Raw genomic sequence first — 20,560 nt, 5'->3', positions numbered from 1 at the left:
AGGGTTTTAAAACCCTAAACTGAACTTTTCCTTTAATCAGCATTAGGGTTTTAAACCCTAAACTGAACTTTTTCCATTCAGTCAGCATTAGGGTTTTAAACCCTAAACTGAACTTTTTCCATTCAGTCAGCATTAGGGTTTTAAACCTTAAACTGAACTTTTCCTTTAATCAGCATTAAGGTTTTAAACCCTAAACTGAACTCTTTCCATTCAGTCAGCATTAGGGTTTTAAACCCTAAACAAAACTTTTCCTTTAGTCAGCATTAGGGTTTTAAACCCTAAACTGAACTTCTTCCATTCAGTCAGCATTAGGGTTTTAAAACCCTAAACTGAACTCTTTCCTTTAGTCAGCATTAGGGTTTTAAACCCTAAACTGAACTTTTTCCGTTTAGTCAGCATTAGGGTTTTAAACCCTAAACTGAACTTTTTCCTTTAGTCAGCATTAGGGTTTTAAACCCTAAACTGAACTTTTTCCATTAAGTCAGCATTAGGGTTTTAAACCCTAAACTGAACTCTTTCCATTTAGTCAGCATTAGGGTTTTAAACCCTAAACTGAACTTTTTCCATTTAGTCAGCATTAAGGTTTTAAACCCTAAACTAAACTCTTTCCTTTAGTCAGCATTAGGGTTTTAAACCCTAAACTGAACTTTTTCCATTTAGACAGCATTAGGGTTTTAAACCCTAAACTGAAATTTTTCCATCCAGTCAGCATTAGGGTTTTAAACCCTAAACTGAACTTTTTCCATTTAGACAGCATTAGGGTTTTAAACCCTAAACTGAACTTTTTCCATCCAGTCAGCATTAGGGTTTTAAACCCTAAACTGAACTTCTTCCATTCAGTCAGCATTAGGGTTTTAAAACCCTAAACTGAACTCTTTCCTTTAGTCAGCATTAGGGTTTTAAACCCTAAACTTAATTTTTTCCGTTTAGTCAGCATTAGGGTTTTAAACCCTAAACTGAACTTTTTCATTTAGTCAGCATTAGGGTTTTAAACCCTAAACTGAACTTTTTCCTTTAGTCAACATTAAGGTTTTAAACCCTAAACTGAACTTTCTCCATCAAGTCAGCTTTAGGGTTTTAAACCCTAAACTGAACTCTTTCCTTTAGTCAGCATTAGGGTTTTAAACCCTAAACTAAACTTTTTCATTTAGTCAGCATTAGGGTTTTAAACCCTAAACTAAACTCTTTCCTTTAGTCAGCATTAGGGTTTTAAACCCTAAACTGAACTTTTTCCATTTAGACAGCATTAGGGTTTTAAACCCTAAACTGAACTTTTTCCATCCAGTCAGCATTAGGGTTTTAAACCCTAAACTGAACTTTTCCATTTAGACAGCATTAGGGTTTTAAACCCTAAACTGAACTTTTTCCATCCAGTCAGCATTAGGGTTTTAAACCCTAAACTGAACTTTTTCCATTCAGTCAACATTAGGGTTTTAAACCTTAAACTGAACTTTTCCATTCAGTCAGCGTTAGGGTTTTAAACCCTAAACTGAACTCTTTTCCTTCAGTCAGCATTAGGGCCCCACCCTAAGCTGAACTTTTCCCCAGTTGGTCAGCATTAGAGTTTCAACTCTAAACTGAACTTCTCCCAAGCTAGTCGGCATTAGGGCTCCAACCCTAAACTGAACTATTTCCATCCCGCCAGCCTTAGGGCTCCAACCCTAAAACTGAGCACTCATATCTTGTGGCCGTACCGTGGATCCAATCCCGGAATTGGCATTTTGGAAACTGAAATTTTCCAAATTTCTTCATCAATTCTATGAACTTCCTGGCAAATAACTCACGAAATTTTTCCTAGTGAAACTGGGGCAGAAAATTTTGTTCGTTTGTTTTTTTCCCGCAGGTCTAACCTCGAGCCACACGGATCGAAACGACCCATGAGATGAGTCTCAACTCAGAATTAAAGAAGAAAAAGACAAAAAGAAGATGTCCCGAGATACCGGAGAAAATGGAAGGCAGATCGCTCCGAGACTCGATCAAGGTCCCGAACTCTGCCAATCACGTCTCACTCAATATCCCAGAAATTAAACAAGCATCTGCAACTCGCAAGCATCAAGATTCGGATCGAAGTCTCCAAGCAAAATCAGCTAAGACCCAAGATCAAGTCGCAACAGAATCATAGATAGGAATCTTGTAACTAGCAGTTGACATGCATATAAGTATTTAGTTCAGTTTCAATTTTTCTTTGTTTGTAATAAGGCGGTCAGTAAAGCAACGGTGACAACAGCAACAGCAGTAACAACAAGCATTGCAATCCCATAGTAGTCCCAACTGCCAAAATTTCCCGAACTGCATTGACCTGATTCCAGTTTGGCCCAGGATATGTAGGAAATCTTTGAAGCAAAGATTCGGTCAGATTTTTTCAAAAAAAATATGCTTCACACGGAGTAGTCCATAGGCAAAAATCGCTCATATCCTCTCACTTTATCTTTGCACGAAAACTCTTCGTGTTTCCGAATAAAGAGGGGCAGCTGTGAGCACGTGATTTTTGTTTTACGCTACAATCGCTCCAAAAGAAATAAAATAATAACAAATGGTCCTGCTGTACAAGTTTTGGATTTTATGTGGCATATTTGTTAGTTATCTGTGATCTTGTCCGTATTTATTTTATTCAAAAATAAAAATAAAAAAATGTGTGCATCTTTCATTCTATTTTTTGTCATTAAGTGATGTTAGTGTAATTAAATGTTAATTGTATGTAAATTGTTGTTTATTGTTTTATATGGTATTATTTGGCAAATTAATTTAAGAAATTAAAAAAAAAGAAAAAAAAGAAGAAAGAGTTTTCGGACTTGGGCCAGTTCGATTTTTAAAACAAACAGGCCCAAACAACCCAACCCAGAACCCCATGTTTACCCGGTCCAGTTAAGCTGGCCACACGACCGTCTAAACGATGTCGTTGAGCCGCTTTCAATCTAGGCCGTTGATATCAGGGTGATCAATGGTCCAGATCACTCACCCGTAAAACCAACCCCAACCTCAATGCTAAATCAAACGACATCGTTTGATTAACCTTTGAATCCAGGCCGTTAATCTCGTCCGATCTGACGGCCAATATCAAGTCTTTCGATCCATATATAAGCCCACCTCCTATACCCCGCCCCCTATCCGAGACCCCCGCCTTCATCCTCATCCCCTTTCCCCACGAAACCCTAGCCGCCCCCTTTCCCTTCACCATTAATCCCAGCGGCATGGACGCCGGTGACCCCCTCCTTGATACCATAGGACCGCCTCATTACCCTGAGCATAGATCTATTATCCTTTTCCCTCGAATCAGATCCTAGTTGCTCGAATCTTCATTTGAAGATTCGAGCAGAACTCGATCTGTACCGATCTGCCCTAGATTTATACCAGACAGTCCTCGGACCTCCCTCGTGACCAAACCATGCTTGGTTTGGTCCGAATCTAACCAAGGAAACCCAAAAACCAAATCTGCCTCTAGGAACCCTAGGAATCCTCATGACCGGTCTGTGTCCGTTTGAGCCGAGTTGATTAGGGTCTAATGGACCTTAGTCGAAGTGTTCTCAGTTGAGAACACTTCGATTAAAGTCCGTTCAACCCCCAAGAAAGATCTATTCGAATCTAAGACAAGGTTTTCTGATTTTTTTTCAAAGTTTCGAGGTAATTTTTGTTTTCTTTATCAGTTCGTTTTTGTCTGTTGTATTTGAATGTCTGTTTATGTGTCCAGTTTGTTTGTTTAATTCGTGTCTTTAAAATTTTTATCAATTGTTTCTGTCCATCTCTGTTTTGATTGAATCTTTCTTTCATTTACTGGTAATGTGTGTGTGGGTAAACTGCATAGTCAATGGAATTTGAAACTGCTCGATTAATCAGTCCCCAAGGTCGTCTGTGTTTTGACATTGTAATCTGAACCCCTTTGTTAATACTGTTAGATTTCTGATCATGGTTTTCGATTGTACATGTTATGGTTAGTATAGTCGAGTCGACATATGTCGTCAATTAGTTTCAGCTGTTTGAACAATAACAAATTGATCTGCTTCTGTTAAGCATTGTTTGAATCAATTAGGAATTGAGTTTAGCTACTTATAGTTGTTAATTTGAATCAGAAATATAAAAAGGATTTGGTTTGTTTAGTTGCAATCTGAATTGTTGTCATGTGCACTTGTGCACAGTATGTGCATTTAGAGCCTTTTAGGATTAAAATAAGCTTGTCAACAGGTGCTGTCAGAACACACCTCTGCTGCCCATACCCTGTTTTAATTTAGAAATAATAAGCCCCATTCAGAGATATGTCTGTCAAGGAATATCATGGTAGGGGTCTTATTTTAAATAGTTGAGTGGAAAAACCACAGACCACATGGGGGGAAAGTTTTCTGATTGCTTAACAGGCTGTGAGTAGTTTGAGTTTGGGATATAAAAAGGAAGCAGAACTTTCATTAGGGTGGGGAAGAGAAAAAAGGAGGAAGATATACACATTGAGGGATTTCTGGATTTCTAAATACACATACAAAGAGATATAGATAGAGATAGAAAGAGGGCAAGAAATAAAAACAGACAGGAAATCAGAAACTTGGTTTTTGTTTGTCTGAAGTTCATCTGTTTTCAATCTTTAGGTAGTATTGTTTCTTCTAAGTTTCAATCGAGATTACTGGTAGTGTTTGTTGCATTGGTTTATCTCGGAATTGGATTGTCTGGAGTTCTGTTTCTACTACACTGTGTGCTGCTATCATTTGGCTATTTTCCCGTCAGCTATAGTTCCATTTCTTGCACTAGAACCTTTTCTGCTGTTTTGCTTTGATTGCTGTTGTTGTCTGTTGTTACTGCTGCTGCATTTGTTGCCATTGTTACTCTGCTGACTTCCCTTCTTCTTCAACTGTAAACACTTCCAGGTACACAACTTCTGAAACCATGTGTTATTGAAAGCTTGAAGTTTTGAAGCAGAAATAAAGAAACAAATGTTGTTTATTTCACGATGCTTATGTTCAAAATATAGCCATAGTTTAAATGATAAGTTGGCCTGCATTTGTTTAACTTCAAGCTGCAATTGCTCTGTATGAATTAAAATACCTTCTGATTCGAGATGAACTATTAGATAACATTTGTTTGTTAGATCAGACATGTTTTAATGCATATAACCATTGGGTTTTGTTTTAGTTATGACATTATAACATAGAATCATGGCAAGCATCTGTATGTGTTTGGTCTAGACCTCTGAACTGTCAAATCTGTTGTATTTGATTCCGTTTGACTTCAGGATGAATGTACCCCAAACAAATTCTCATGTGGTTACGTTAACAGTTCGGCCATATACGCCAACTCCCTTGTTAGATTACTTGTTCTCATATAGGCTCGATATGGGTTTCGATATAGATTCACTATTTCGAAATAATGAGGCGACTTTTGAGGAAAACTAATAGGCATTTTTGAGTTTAAGTAGTAGTAGTTTTTTCCTAATAAAACAGCCGATCCCATTGATCAAAGCCCAAATAAGCTAGTTTTAAAATTCAAATTTGAATGTCGTTTAATGTAAGTTTAGTATATGTTATTAGTTTGTTCGCCATCTCCCTTAGCCAATTAACAATTGTATTTAGTCGTTGAAGACAAGTCATGAGGCAACTCTCATAAACAACCAATCACGTAATAAAACAAAAATGCGGATTCGGCAGCATATTAAAGATTTAGCATGTAGTTGTTTAAACAAGTAAATTTGGTATCCTCTTCCTTTTATTATTTTAGAGACAAACGTAATAGAAAATATAGTCACTATAGGTTTATCCTTTAAATAAAGTTGAGACGAGCCTCGACAAACAAAAATGAGCAAGCTGCGGGGCCCTCTAAATGTATATACTAAAATACTTAGAATTCGGGACAGGCCGTTTAGCGAATTTTACGGCTTTCTCAAAATAACAATACGCTAGTCGCTTTAGGCGCACCTTTAATAATTTAACCTTCTTAAACACGGGTGCACATTGATGTGACCCAAATCCGAATCTCAACGGAGTCAAAATGTGTCGACGACCACGGGTGCATTGATTGTGACGTGGTTCGAGATGCATTTTCACGACGTTGCAATTCTAAAAAAAATGATAATTATAAAAGCGGTTTAAACTTAATAAAAGCACGTAAGTCATAACATGTATTTAAAATCAGATAGTTAGCCTTTATAACAATTTAAGCGACCGTGCTAGAACCATGGGATTCGAGGGTGCCTAACATCTTCCCTCGGGTCAACAGAATTCCCTACTTAGAATTTCTGGTTCGCAGACTTTATTTGGAAAAGTCGAAAATTTCCTCGATTTGGGATTCAAGATAAACCGGTGACTTGGGACACCAAAAGCCAAACCTTTCCCAAGTGGCGACTCTGAATTAAATAAATAATCCCATTTCGAATATTGTCACTTAAATTGGAAAAACTCCCTCGCGCATTTTCTACCCTTCGGGGCGGGCGCGCAAAAAGGAGGTGTGACAACGATATGACCCCTCGATCTTCGTCTCGATTCTATGCGCCAGAAATGACAAAACTGATGAAACGTCTCAGCTTTCTATCTCTCGAGTGAAAGGCTTTCTGGAGAACCATCGGCTTTCAGCTTTGCAACTGAAGGGTTTATGGTTTAATATTGGCGATGGTGGGTGAAGGAATTGGAGAGCTGAGAAATCTGAGGTAAAAGTTGTATCAAAGTAGTGAGAGAAATAAAATATTGTAACTGAATAGCGTATATAGTGGATTAAGAGTAGGAGGTAACCAAAATTAGATATTTTGCTATAAACATTAAAAGATATTTATAGAATATAATTTTTTAAATGGTATTTATTTAAAATAAATAAGGTGTTTACCTTTACTATAGAAGGTAAAAATTCCTTTATTTAACACACATTTCTTGTCGTCCCAATTTACTTGAACTGTATTTACTGATAGAAAATGAAAGAAAAATAATTTAACGAATAAGTTAAATATGAATAAGAAATAAAAAAAAAAATTGTACCAAACTACGTAACTTGTATTTGAATTTAATGGAATTTACGATAAGAAGATGTCAGTAAGAATTAAATTGACCAGAAAATTAAAAAGAAAAGAGAAAATAAGAGCACTATTGATGATATCTTCCCACCTACCTCTGATATAAAATGAAAAAAGAAAGGGAAACGTCAGTAAAAGCTTCTTGCGTGAACCAGCCTAAAATAAGTATCCTAATTCATTGGGATCGGGTATTGGTATGCGTAATAAACAAAAGCGGAAACGGCCATAATAGACCAAACACATTACCAAGTTTGACTAATACAAAATTTTGTAAGTAGCGTGGGGCTGTTGGCGGTGGGCGGAAGTTCAGAGGCAAGCTGAGTTTCTGTTTTGCATCTTGTCTCAATCTCATTTCTTTTTTGTATGATCTGTATTGGGATTTCTGACTTTTAATTACAATTTCTAGGTTTATTTTTTTGTTTTCCCATTTGATTAGATTGTATCCGGTGATCGGCAACGATGAGCAAAGTTCATGCTTTTAATGAGGTGGCGGAGCACAACAAGAAAGATGATTGCTGGCTTATCATCTTTGGAAAGGCAAGCTTCTTTTTTTCTTTTTGCATGTTCCACTATCACTTTATCTGTTGATTCTATGCTTGATTTGCTACTTTTTCTGATAGATTCGTTTGCTGGATTACACAAATTTAATAATTTTTTGGGGGCTTACTACAGTTTTAGTTGCTTCCCCGTTTCTAGGCTGTTATAAGCAAAGGCTAACCCAGGATTTGAGCGCGGGGCACCGCTATCTCTAGCATAGATATGTCAGCTAGTTATGATAAAATCTGGAATGCTAACTCCTTGAAAACTTAATGACTATGAGTCAGTGACCGAAAGGATGTTCAAAAATATCAAACACTTAGTCAAATAAGATCAAGACACTTAGTCAAATAAGATCAAGATTAAAAGTATGTTAAGCAGTCCAACCAGTCTCAGTCGTCGTTGAATCGACGGATGTCTGCTACTTTGCCGAAGTAATCCTTGAAGGCAGAAGGTTTTTTGGTTATCACTGTTTTTGGGGGAAATTTGGATGAATTGCTTATTTTCATACCGTTCAAAAAATGGTAATGCTTATAAACTTAGTTATTAGGATAAGGAAGGTGATTGACTTCTTTTTTTTGATGACCAAGGAAGGTGATTGACTTCTTGCTAATGGAATATCTTATCCCCTTCCAATTTCCTTTAATCTTTTTATGTCTCTCTCTATAACCTTTTCGACGTCTAGAAGGATGTTTCTCAAAAGGAGTTTCAGACTATTTTGCGTATGTACTAGTGCTAAATTATTGTTCATGAAATTAGAAAAGATAAAGGAAAAAAACCCAAGTTGAGCACTAAATACAGAATAGTACACTATCTTGAATACAAAGAGGAAAAAAAATAAAATGAAAAATAGTGCTGGTGTTGGGTCTTGAACCTAGGTAATCTAGTGAAGGAGAAAACAAATGCAGTGTGTTAAACGAACGGAGCGATCCAGCTTTTATGTTTGAGGGGGCACATCAAAATTATTTAAGGTGTCCTTTGATGTATATACAAATGTGTGTGTGTGTATATATATATATATATACTGTATATGTGTGTCTATATATATAATGTATATGTATATATATATATGTATGTATGTATATATATATACGCGGTTTTTGCTGAGGCTAACGGGTTTCAGTGACCCCTCTACTCCCCATGTAGGTCTGACTCTGATTAAGTTGTTATAATACCATTTCAACTCGAAGTACTCTTTATAACTAGAAGGAAATAGTTTCTAGTATGGACATCTAGGTCATATCTTGACGAATTGATGTTCATAAATCAATCAACCAATCAACTATGTCTCTGTCGGAATTTTTCAGATTGGATTTATGAAGCTTGTGTATCCATTTCACATTATTTTGGTTCATTTCATTGCGATACTATATTAAATTTTTTAAGGCAAGTATCGTGATTCGAAACTTAATGTTTCTCTCAATCTCATATTTATCATTATACAAGCTAGGTCTTGATCCAGGTAAAAGGACTTAACAAATATTGTCCCAAATATAACAACAATTGTTAAAGTCTCCCAACACATTAGTATAGCCTATATAGATATTTTATGTTCATTGTGTTTTGTTGTTAGCTAACGCTAAGTAGTTCGTGTTGATTCTTAGAGTCTATAGGTCATACGAAATAATTTTTCTTCATAGCATTCCCTTATTCATTTGTTTGTACCGTAAATATATTGTGACATAGTCTATGGAAGTCATTACTGTATCTACCAACATGTCTGTTCAAATTTCTTCCTATAAATAATTGTTGGTAATTTGAAAGCCCTTTGATCAAGGTATCCATATTTTCTTTAAATTTAGTTTAAGTTTCCTCATCATATTATATTTGTAGAATATATGCATTAATGCTTTTGCTTGTCTCATTTCTGCTTACCGGTCTCAACAAGGTAGCCATATCACCAATTTTTTCTATAATGATTACTATCTCCTTCTACCTTATTAACAAATGATTGCCGTCTCTTTCTAATTATTTTTATCTATCCTGCAGTGTCGTAATTTATGTATGTGTTATCGGTCTTTCTAGCCTTTTACTCTCCCTGGCTTCTGCGTCCTGGAATTGGTTAGTAGATAATCTTAATGATAACTAAACAAAGCCTTCAATCTTTAGTGCATAATTGGTTTGGCAGATGAGGTGGGATGAGGAGGCATCATCCTCATTCTATCATGTCTTTTGGGTGCAGAAAAAATATATTTTGGCGAGTCGTCCTAAGAACCCTTTCTCTCCTAATACAAGGGACCATTTTATCCCAGGGAAAATGGTATTAATCATTCTACAGACTATTCAGGAATTTGGAAAAATATATTTTTTGTCATAAGAATATAACATATAAGAGTCAAGTTAAATGAGAAATAGGGTAAAATGCACCCCACCCCCAAGAAAACATAAATTGATGGATTTCAGGTAAATATTGACATGCTGTTTTGATGAAACTTGGGGGAGACGAAGCAATATTAGGTAACATATTTCTGCCCTTATTTCATTTAAAGATTTAACAGTGACAGGAAGAAAACAATCTTGAACACAAATATGTTTGCGAAAAGTGGAAAAATGGTGGCAGAAAGATATTAAACCGTTTAAGTTGTAATATTCCATCTTTAGGACAAAATGCTGTATAGTTGAGAAAACATTATTGGCTGCACAATAATGCCCACCATAATTCGTGCCTCCCAGTGCTTTGGTTCAATAGCAAAGGTAGTATAAGGGGGAACGTGTGGTAGGCGCATGTCATGAGTTTCGAATCATAACAGTTAAATCAAGTGTGGTGTTTAAGTAGAGAAGGGTAATGGGGAAGGTTCATTATCCACCGAGTTTCGAGACTGGAGACATCAGATTTCTAGGTTACCAAAAAGAAATGCCTATCAAAATTTATGCTGTAATAAAATCTAGGACTCAATTACGCGTGTACTTAGTATAATCAATTACAACAAATCTTTTTTCTAGAAATAAAAAATAAATCTAACACTTTTAACTTTTGTGATCAAATGAATTAAGAATTTGAAAGCCATAAACATGTGGAAGATGATTCTGACTTCTGCCAGTGATCATCTGGTGCATTTGCAAAGAAGGAAACCACTACTGTTTTGAAGGGATTTCAACTCCTAATCACTTCCTGAAGGCTAGAGATTTTTGATGAATCTTTTTGCTTGGAGTAGGCTCTGTAATGTAATAATAATATTGACACTTCTTTGCATTTTATAAGCTCCCTATCTCTTGCTAGGAGTTATCAGACAATGTGTAGGAGCTACTTCTTTTTTCTAATCCTTTGCATCTTCTGGATGCTGAGTGAATGAAGTTTATATTTTCAAAATAAAACATAAAAATTTGAGAATCTCATTTGCTTTTCTGAAGAGTTATTGGGAGAAGCATGTTATCCAATAATATAAGCTTATATTTTCACCTTATAGAGTTGGGAGGCCTATATAGTGAAATGGGAAAGCTAAAATTTAACAAATGGAGTAAATAGAGATAGGAAAAAGCAGAAATAAGAAATGAAATTAAGATGTGCAAGTAAGAAAGATGCACCAAATGTCGTCTAAGTAAGATTTTGTTCACTTGAATCCGCCCTTTTTTTTTTTTTTGAGTTATAAACCCAAATACTTTGTTTTTAACATGTTAATAGGCATTTAACTTACCTAAAAGAAAAACACATAAACACTGGCGTTTGGCAGGCAAAATGCAAAAGAAAGAAACTTTTTGCCCTACTTTATTTTCAAAGAAGATGGCAAGTATCAGCTATGGATTAAACAAAGTAATAACAGAAGGGAGAAAGGAATAGAATAAAGAAGAAAGAGAAGAGTGAAAGTGAAGGGGGTTTAGAGCATAAACCTGTGCATGCAATTCTGAAAATAATAATTAAAGGAATGAAGTAACAGCACCAGTAAATATTTCAAAATAAGGCGAATTAGAAATTATAAAATTAGAACACCAAGGATATATCTTTAAAAAAAGGAAGACAGAAAAGAAGGCATAATGTAGTGTGTTAAGTATAGGTCTTAAATTCTTGAAGCTTTGTGGCATCAATTTGAATATCGAAGTGACAATGAACTTAAAAGCGAAGGGGACAAAGCAAAGCTCAGAGATAAAAGAATCTAAGACAAAAAGAATGTCTTCCTGAGAATAAATTGGGATGAGAGGTACCTCGAGTTGTAGGGAGATTATTGTATTACATTACGGGAAGGAAGCTAGAGAAAATTAAGAAATTAACTGAAAGTGTGAACATTACAAAATTTTACACTACATTGATAAAATTCATTTTTTCCAGATGTTAAAATTTTATGAGCTGTGTCTCTAACCCAATCTAACCAATGACAAATTGACATGTTTTTCTGGGAATTAGTGAAAATAAAAATCCTGTCCAACAGAAAAGACAATGTGTAGAGTCCTGCATAACTATTTCTTAAATACTATACAGTAGAGAAGAGAGGAAGTATGAGAAATAAATTAGGTTGGGTTTTCAACTACATAATAAAGACCAAATCTGTTGGGTGAAGATAATGCAATTCGGTTTTATTTCTCCTATGATATTTCAGAGTGCTAATTGCTAAGAAATATGTGACTGTTAGAGGAACAATTATGCACCAGCATACAGCACTCTACCAATTGGGAACATGGCAATATCATGAGGTAGACGAAATCTTTAATTGCTATTCCTTTACCACTAGCCTTATATGACGTCACAAGTAAATGGTCGAAGGCCTGTCTACGTGTGATCTTTCATTGGACAAGCTCTTGACCTCCTCGTTGGTCTAACTTTTTCCCAATGATCCCGTATTATCAATAGCTTCTAAATCACCATTAGTTTCCAGCTAGACCAATTTATTCATTATCTGTTCTCCGTTTCATTTACGTGTGCTCTTTCATTGGACAAGCTCTTGACCTCCTCGTTGGTCTAACTTTTTCCCAATAATCCAGTATTATCAATAACCTCTAAATCACCATTAGTTTCCAGCTAGACCAATTTATTCATTATCTGTTCTCCGTTTCATTTTGCTACCAGTGTATCCTAAGTTGCAACTTCTCATATATTTATAATTATGACACTTAGTAGGAGTTTGGACATAAAAATTGTAAAATTCCAAAAAATGGTGAAAAAAAATTTCTAGTGAAAATGGTATTTGAAATTTAGAGTTGTGTTTGGACATGAATTTCAGTTTGGGTTGTTTTGTGAGTGATTTGAGTGAAAATTTTGAAAACCAGTTTTTTGGAGTTTTTCAAATTTTCGAAAATTTCCAAAATGCATCTTCAAATAAAAATTGAAAATTTTATGAACAAACGCTGATTTCGAAAAAAAGTGAATTTTTTTTGGATAAAAGGAAAAAAAATTATGTCCAAACGGCCTCTTAATCAATCCCGAGTTACATATACATTGTTTTCCATGTAATGGTTACATTGTCTATAGACAAATACATGGAGAGAAGTTTTTCGTCTTGTGGGGAGGACCGTGCTATTTCGTCTCTCCTGCTCAATCTTATAATGTGATTCTTTAGTATGAACGGTCTCTCTCATTCCCTGTCTTATGATATTTCATACTTGCTGCTGTGTTTGGTATATCCACTGACGTAAAAATGCTCGACTTGAATGTTATAGCTTGAAGCCGTTTCTGCACTTCCAATTTTTAGTGTTAACTGACCATGATGCATTTTAGAATGGTTTCATGTTCTCTAAGATTTCTAGATGTTGCATAAGGTAAGAAATCCAGATTAACGAATACATCAGAACCTGAATCTGTAATATTACATAGTTGTCATCACTTTTGGTTCTTGACATAGACTCTATTTAACCTATGGAAATAAATACTGTTGTCAACAGGCATAAAGCAAAACCTCCTACGCTGGCGGCATTGTTTTATCCGTGTTTTTCTAATTGTTGTTTACTGTTGCTATCATTTAATATCCTATTGTCTTTTGATATCATGTTTGACAACTTGATCTTAGGTTTATAATGTAACCTCATTTCTGGATGATCATCCTGGAGGTGATGATGTCTTGCTGACTGCAACAGGTAAGACTAACCACTTAGAGGGTATCTTAGTAGTTTTCGTGAGCCGACATCAGAGGCGGATCTAAGAGTTAAGTTTTGTGGGTTCAACCTATAAAGTTTTTAGCATTGAACCCATTGTATTTTTTAAATTATGGCTTCGTATTGCTATATATTGCAATATTAATGAATCTTTACACATAAATTTATGTTACACGCCAAAAGTACCGGGTTCTGTTGAACCTGGTACCGATACCTTGCATCTGCCTCTGGCCGACATACTAATTGAGATATGATACGTGTTAAATTTGTGTGGTAAATAGGGAAGGATGCAACAGATGATTTTGAAGATGTTGGTCACAGTGATGATGCAAGAGAGATGATGAAGAAATACTACGTTGGTGAGATTGACAGTTCTACCCTTCCTGTTGAGCGCAAATATACTCCGCCTGCAACGCCACCACCCGCTGGAAACCAGGGTTCTGGAAATTTATCGAAGATATTGCAATTCTTGTTACCATTGTTGATATTGGGCGTAGCGCTTGCCTTGCGTTCCTTTTATCAGAAAGAGTAGATCAACTGTCATATTTCAAGCTGCAATGGCGTATGGAATACAATACAACTTTCTCATAAGCTGCTTGCCATTTTCATATGTAGTGTTTTAGTCTTACGGATTAGTATCCTTTATTCAGCTTATGTGTATTTTCTACCCTTTGTTGGATGTTCTACTGGGATGCTGAGATATTAAGACTTTGTTACCTCTGTTGGATGTCACTGCTGGTAATGCTGTCTGTTAGTGGATGTTAGAATACAAGTTTTATGACACAAGTGTTCTTTATTTTGGTGGAATAAATAGGTTCTTACATAAATCGGTATCGCTCAGGGTACGCATAGTCGCATATTACTCCTGGGATAGAGGTAAGGTCTGCGTATACATTATTGCTGCTCAGGGTACGCATAGCTGCCAAGTTGGAATTCCCAATTTATAGTAAATGTACTGTTTAACACATGGATTGACTGCTGCAATTTCATCTCGCGTCTTTGTATGTTCCTTTCTTCCACTTAAGATATTTTTCACTTCAGGGGCCGTTTGGGTGGGCTGTATAAGGAGAATTCTTCATAAAAATGAATAACTGAAGAAAAACATTGCCATTACGAAAGGGGTGTTGGAAGAGTTGATTGCTGCAATCAGAGTAGAAACGTCCAAAAGACATGAAAAATAGAAAAGTTGAGGAAAAATTGTTGCAAATTTGACACTCCCATATAAAACAAAAGGGCTGAGATTAGAATGGTCCATAAAAAATGTGTCGTCATTATTCATAGTACCATAAGTGTTTGTGGCAGATGTGCTATCAACATCACCTTAGTGAAAAAAGATAAAACACCGACATAAAAGTAACAGTAACTTGAAATGAAGTGACTTCACCCAGAATCAGGTGAAATCTATCCACTGTCCTTTTTAGAATCCTTTTTTGATCTTTGTCCTGGGTATGTTTTCAGGAATTGAGAAACTTGCTGATTTGTTCGAATGATATTTTCTTCTTCATCAATATTTCTGATAAAAAACAATGAATGTGTGACACATTGTATTGTTTCTTGAATGAAAAAACTAGCTATTACTGCCAATTGGCTTTATGGAAAAGAACAAGTACAGAAAGTACAGTGTTATCAACATGGTGTGATTGTGTCGTGGAGTAGACGTACTATGAATATGATAATACATGTCCTTAAAACAGTTGAAGTTACTAATTGATATACACTGCTGGATAATCAAATGAATGTGACAGTTTTATTAGTGAGAAAAAATGAATTCACTAAGGGGTTGTTTAGTTTGAAGATAAGTTATACTGAGATTAGCTATACTGAAATTAGTTATGTAGGGATTAATTATCCTGATATTATTTTTATTGATTATTTGGTATGTTGTATTAATTTTGAGATTATCAATTTTACTGCTTTATCCTGGGATAACTTATCCTGAGATTATTATCCCACCATTTGGTAGGAATAAGTAATCACAGTACCATTTTTAATCTTGGGTTAACTTGTCCAGAATTAGTAACTAAACAAGGAATAAAACGGTACAAAATTCTTATTCCAAGATTATTTTTGCTTATTACCAAACGACCCCTAAGAAGTTACATCCCAATCTGCAAAATGCTATGGATATGCCAGCATCCTGTAGTTTATTACCCATTGCCTTGTTGATAATAAACTACAACTATAAAAAAAATAAAATCCAACCAAACACAGAAAGTTCAAGTTTTGTATATCCTTCTCTTAACATGAATATTATTATTGGACTTGGTCAAGTCATGCTTTAAAAAATATGTTTCTTGATTACTTTGAGTTTTCAACAACCTTTTAAGAATCTAGCAACTTCAACGAAATAGCATCAGAACAAAAGAACAAATACAGTAATATCAACATGGTTTGATTGTGTCCTGTAGTGTTTGTACTATGAATATGATTATGTCATGCCCTTAAAACAATTGAAGAGTCACCAATTGTTATACACTGCTGGATAATCTAATGATTGTGACAGATTTTAATTAGTAGTAAGAATACATTAATGCACTAAAAGGTCTTCTTCCAGCAACTTGTTTAGTATTCTGAATATGCAAAACGCTAAGGATATGCCAGCATCCTGAAGTATATTACCTATTGCCTTGTTGAAAGTAAACTACTATCAAAATCCAACCAAACACATAGACTTCAGTTTTACACGGGAGCGGCCCTTCCATAAAAGCAAGTAAAACAATTGTTTTAGGCTCCATATTTGAGGGGCCACATTTTTCCTTACACCTAATAAACTATGTATAAGTTTTTAAAAAAATTCTGTAAAGTGAAAAAGTTTGATTTCTTTCTTTATAACAAATATAGAGAAAAAGGGTTTGCAACTGCTATGATTTCTACCAAGGAAATTACACTTGAAATAAATATCGAACCCGAATTTCGTAAGAAGTATGAATAGGAAGCAACAATTTGATGCGAATGCTGATAATGAAATCTCAAAATCTTGCTAAGAGTCTTTTAGCGTTGATTACTTTTATACATAATAGACAAGGCTATTTTTTCACTTCAAAATTGATTTGAACAATTCGAAGCATATGAAAATATTTTTAGTTTTCTATTTGGCGTTAAAAACTAAGATCACTAGATGTTGAAAATTTGAAAAAATACTGTCTTAATCTTGAATATTCTTAAAGCATAATAACCAATTCGATATTGATGGTTTAGATTTCTTTTTTCTGAATTAAAAGTATTAAGGAAAATAGTACAATTAGAAGGTAACAGTTTAATTGATACACTTAGTCAAACAAAAAGATTTAATTCTTTTTCAAATGCCTAAATAGCTTATGGAATAATGTTAATAACTTATGTTACGTTGCCTCAACGAAAAGAATTTTTCAAAATTAAAATTGATAAAATCTTACCTAAGATCTAATGTGACAAGAAAGGTTAAATGGAATAGCTATATTGTCAAATGAGAAATACTTATTAAGAGTTATTGATTATAAGAAAATTATTAATAACTTTGTATCTAAAAAAAATTAAAAAATAAACTTTAAATAAATAATAATTTTGTTTAAAAAAAATTAATGCCCCTCATAAAGTTTAATTTGACTTTAGGCCACAAAATTCGTGGAGCCGCCCTATTTTACGTAAACATGATTTAAGCTCTAGTGGTACTAGGATATCCTTTTCCAACTTCGTTAAGTATGACTTAAAAAAATGTTTCTTGATTATTTTGAGATATCAACAACCTTTTAGAAGTTAAGAGAAGGGAAACTTGCGATTTTTTATATTTTGAGGTGACATGTTTCGTAATCTTTCAAACTGGTACTATGTCGTATTGTAATAAATCCCCCAAAATAAATGAGAAAGTGATAGAATCCTCTCTAACACTCAGTTTTGGAAAGAAAGAAACAACTAGATACTACAACTAGTCCTAGCTAGTTTATTTTTCACATCATGAAACAAGAAGTTGTGTTTAGTTAAGTTGATATAATCGTACGTTAGAAATGTTAATTCATAGTACAAGTTGGTTCGACAGGAACCTAAAGCTTCATTTAATTATATAAACTGGTAACTAAAACAGTGTATTCATCCAAGCGAAAGAAAGATATATGGTCAAGTAGGCATAAAAAAAATCATGTTCCTAAGAGACCATTTATACATCTGTTTTAATATTACAACTTGTTCCTGATGGATTATTATATGCAGCGGAAGCAATCCCAATATCAAAATCACATGTAATTTAGACAACTAGCATAAACGGGATTTCACGGGTTACCTCTTGAAGCGTGAACATATCTCTTCTACCACGTGAGCCTTCAGTTCCATAACTTCTTAATGGAATCTCCATCACCCGCACAATCGTGATCCTCGAACGTTCCACGGTCTTCTACTGTGTTACCCAAATAATACCCGGAAATAGCAATTTCGTGTGGGCGAAATTTCTAGGAAAACTTGGCTGAAAATTTCAGCCACCATTTACTCATCCCTCTAGGTGGAAAACCTTATGTATTTATAGCACAAGTTTTAAGGGTTAAAACCCTTTTCCAAAACCTGTTAGGTTTTCTTTTCCACCAGAAAAAGGATTCCTTTATTTCCTATTATTTAGGCACAGTAGGGACCACATAATTTAATTAACAAGGCTTCCAATTATGGAATTAATTTGTAATTTTCGAAATTAATATCCACCATAATTAATTACGAATTATTCCACTAAAAATTCGTAATTACACTCCTTATTCAATTTCGAAATTCATCCATTAAATCTTATTTAACTCCCCATGTTAAGATTCAGATACGAATCAATTAAATTAAATTACTGACGATTTAATTTATTGATTATTTCCTTTAGACTTTCGCTTAACTTATTTCATGTGTCGGATATAAAATTCATCGGCCGGGTTTACACATGAAAACTTATAAGCTTTCATAAAGGTATATCATCAATCTCTAAATCGAGACATGAATTCCATCAACTAACTATTACTTCGCCAATGTATATTATTATTATTATCCAATTTACCAGGCATATTGACCCACGAAAGAATCTCGCCTTTTAATAAATCAAAACAATAATAATATACACAGCTAATAATAATTATATCAAGATTAAGAGTATAAGTACATTTAATGGCTAGAGAGTTTATTTTATTAAGTCAGTATAAAATACTTATCTCTACCTGGTCCGTTCAATACATACAAAATGTACTAGCACAAGAAGTTGGAATTAAACCATTCCCATAATCAAGATTAATTATATTTAATCTTGTGCTACAATCATTCCTGATGGTTTGTCCAATTCCATCATTAGATTGTGAACTCAAACTTTATACTTATAAGAACCGATGATTTAATCTTCCGTGTATAAGCTAAACTCTATACACTAAATCATCTACTATATAAGCAAAGGACACAGACTATTATATGATCTATTTAAAACTTTATTAAAACTGAATAAACAATTATTTCATAATAAATACTATATCTAAACCAAACTCATGGTTAATAGTATATATCCCAACAATCTCCCACTTAGACTTTTAACCATGATAATTATTAGAATATACTATATCCAAATGCATGGTTAATAGTATATACCCCAATAATCTCCCACTTAGACTCATAACCATGCATCTACAACTTTCTCAGGCATTCTTTTACATGACTATTAAAAGCCTTCACCAAATAAGGTTTTGTTAAAGAATCTTGCCAAGTTATATCTGATGCAATATTTGTCCAGTAGTACTTTGTCGTAATTATCTAGTTTGGTATTAAACTCTTCAGAGATCCTGTTACCGAAACTATCCCAAGAATGAACACCGAACTATAATTTTCTTTAGCTTTCTCCCACTAAGACGAAGTACCACTAATATTACCTTCGTTACCTCACGACATTGAAATATTAGTGACTTCTTACTATAGTGTTCAATGTTCAAACATCACTCCCACTCGATAAAGGCATATTATGTCTATTAACGTTCTCCCACTACTTAAATGCAATGGAACGTCAATTCTGACGTGTGGGTTTTGATGTTCTTGAACATCTAGTTATTTCTTTGCCCAGTTCCTGTAAAAATAGTTTACTTCTAGGAACATGTTTTATTAAACAGTCCTTATCTAGAAAAATGCATTTGTTTTAACAATTGCCTTATTTTCTTTAGGACAATAAAATAAAGCTTCATTCGTTTTCTTGGATATTCGATAAACATGCACCTATCCATCCTTAGTTCTAACTTACATATCTGTTTTCCCTTTCAGCACATATGCGGGATAATCCTATATCTGAACATGCCACAGACCAAGCTTACATTCAGTCCACAGTTCTATAGATGTCCCAGGTACTAGCTTAGAAGGAACTAAATTCAGAATGTAATTTGAAGTTTCCAGGAAATATTCCAAAAATAAATAAGGCAAATCTGAATAACACGTCATTAGTCTATCCATATCCAAAAGAGACTTATTTCTTCTTTCTACTACACGACTCTATTATGGAGTTTACGGTGTAGTCAATTGAGATGTAATCCATATTCTGATATGTAACTAAAAAACTCTTTAGAGAGATGCTCGCCACTACAATCAAATTGTAGTAACTTAATATATTTCTTTGGTGCTTCTCTATTTCAAGTCTTAAAAACCTTGAATTACTTAATTCATTAAGACTTACAGTGCATCAAATAAATATATTAATATTTTGAGTAATCATTTATGAACGTCATAAAATACTCAAAATCTATCTCTTACGAGTATGTTCATTTAACCATACAAATCAGAAAGGATTCATTCTAGCTTATCACTAGTTTTATTTCCTTTTAAAGGGAAACATCTTTTAGTCAAATTTCCTTCCAAACAGGATCCACAAGTTGGTAGTGCCTCTACTTTCAATGAACCTTAAGGTCCATACTTGACCAACTTGAAATCCTATCCAGATTAATATGACTTAGATAAAAGTGCACAGATAAGTTTTACTCAATTTTGAAGAACATATTCTCTTACGAGGTAGACTAATATTGTTCTGTTCAGGAGAGACATCAATATATAATAACAAGG

At 34.4% G+C, this 20,560-nt stretch overlaps 1 protein-coding gene across 2 annotated transcripts; it reads left to right on the top strand.

The window, feature by feature from the left end:
- The first annotated feature begins 7,150 nt into the window (after nt 1-7,150).
- On the top strand, nt 7,151-14,269 carry LOC107761444 (cytochrome b5). 2 transcript variants are annotated; one of them, XM_016579664.2, is made up of 4 exons: nt 7,151-7,291; nt 7,416-7,516; nt 13,453-13,519; nt 13,819-14,269. In XM_016579664.2, the coding sequence occupies exons 2-4, from the start codon at nt 7,439-7,441 to the stop codon at nt 14,067-14,069; spliced, it is 396 nt and encodes a 131-aa protein (XP_016435150.1). In that variant the 5' UTR covers nt 7,151-7,291; nt 7,416-7,438; the 3' UTR covers nt 14,070-14,269. The 2 variants fall into 2 exon arrangements, with proteins under 2 accessions (XP_016435150.1, XP_016435152.1); XM_016579666.2 differs by having other exon boundaries at nt 7,156-7,291; nt 7,386-7,516.
- The last annotated feature ends 6,291 nt before the right edge of the window (nt 14,270-20,560 follow it).

The sequence above is a fragment of the Nicotiana tabacum genome, chromosome 7 (genome assembly GCF_000715075.1).
Source record: "Nicotiana tabacum cultivar K326 chromosome 7, ASM71507v2, whole genome shotgun sequence".
Lineage (NCBI taxonomy): Eukaryota > Viridiplantae > Streptophyta > Magnoliopsida > Solanales > Solanaceae > Nicotiana > Nicotiana tabacum.
The sequence above is the reverse complement of the archived record's forward strand: the minus strand, read 5'-3'. Positions and strand labels throughout refer to the sequence as shown.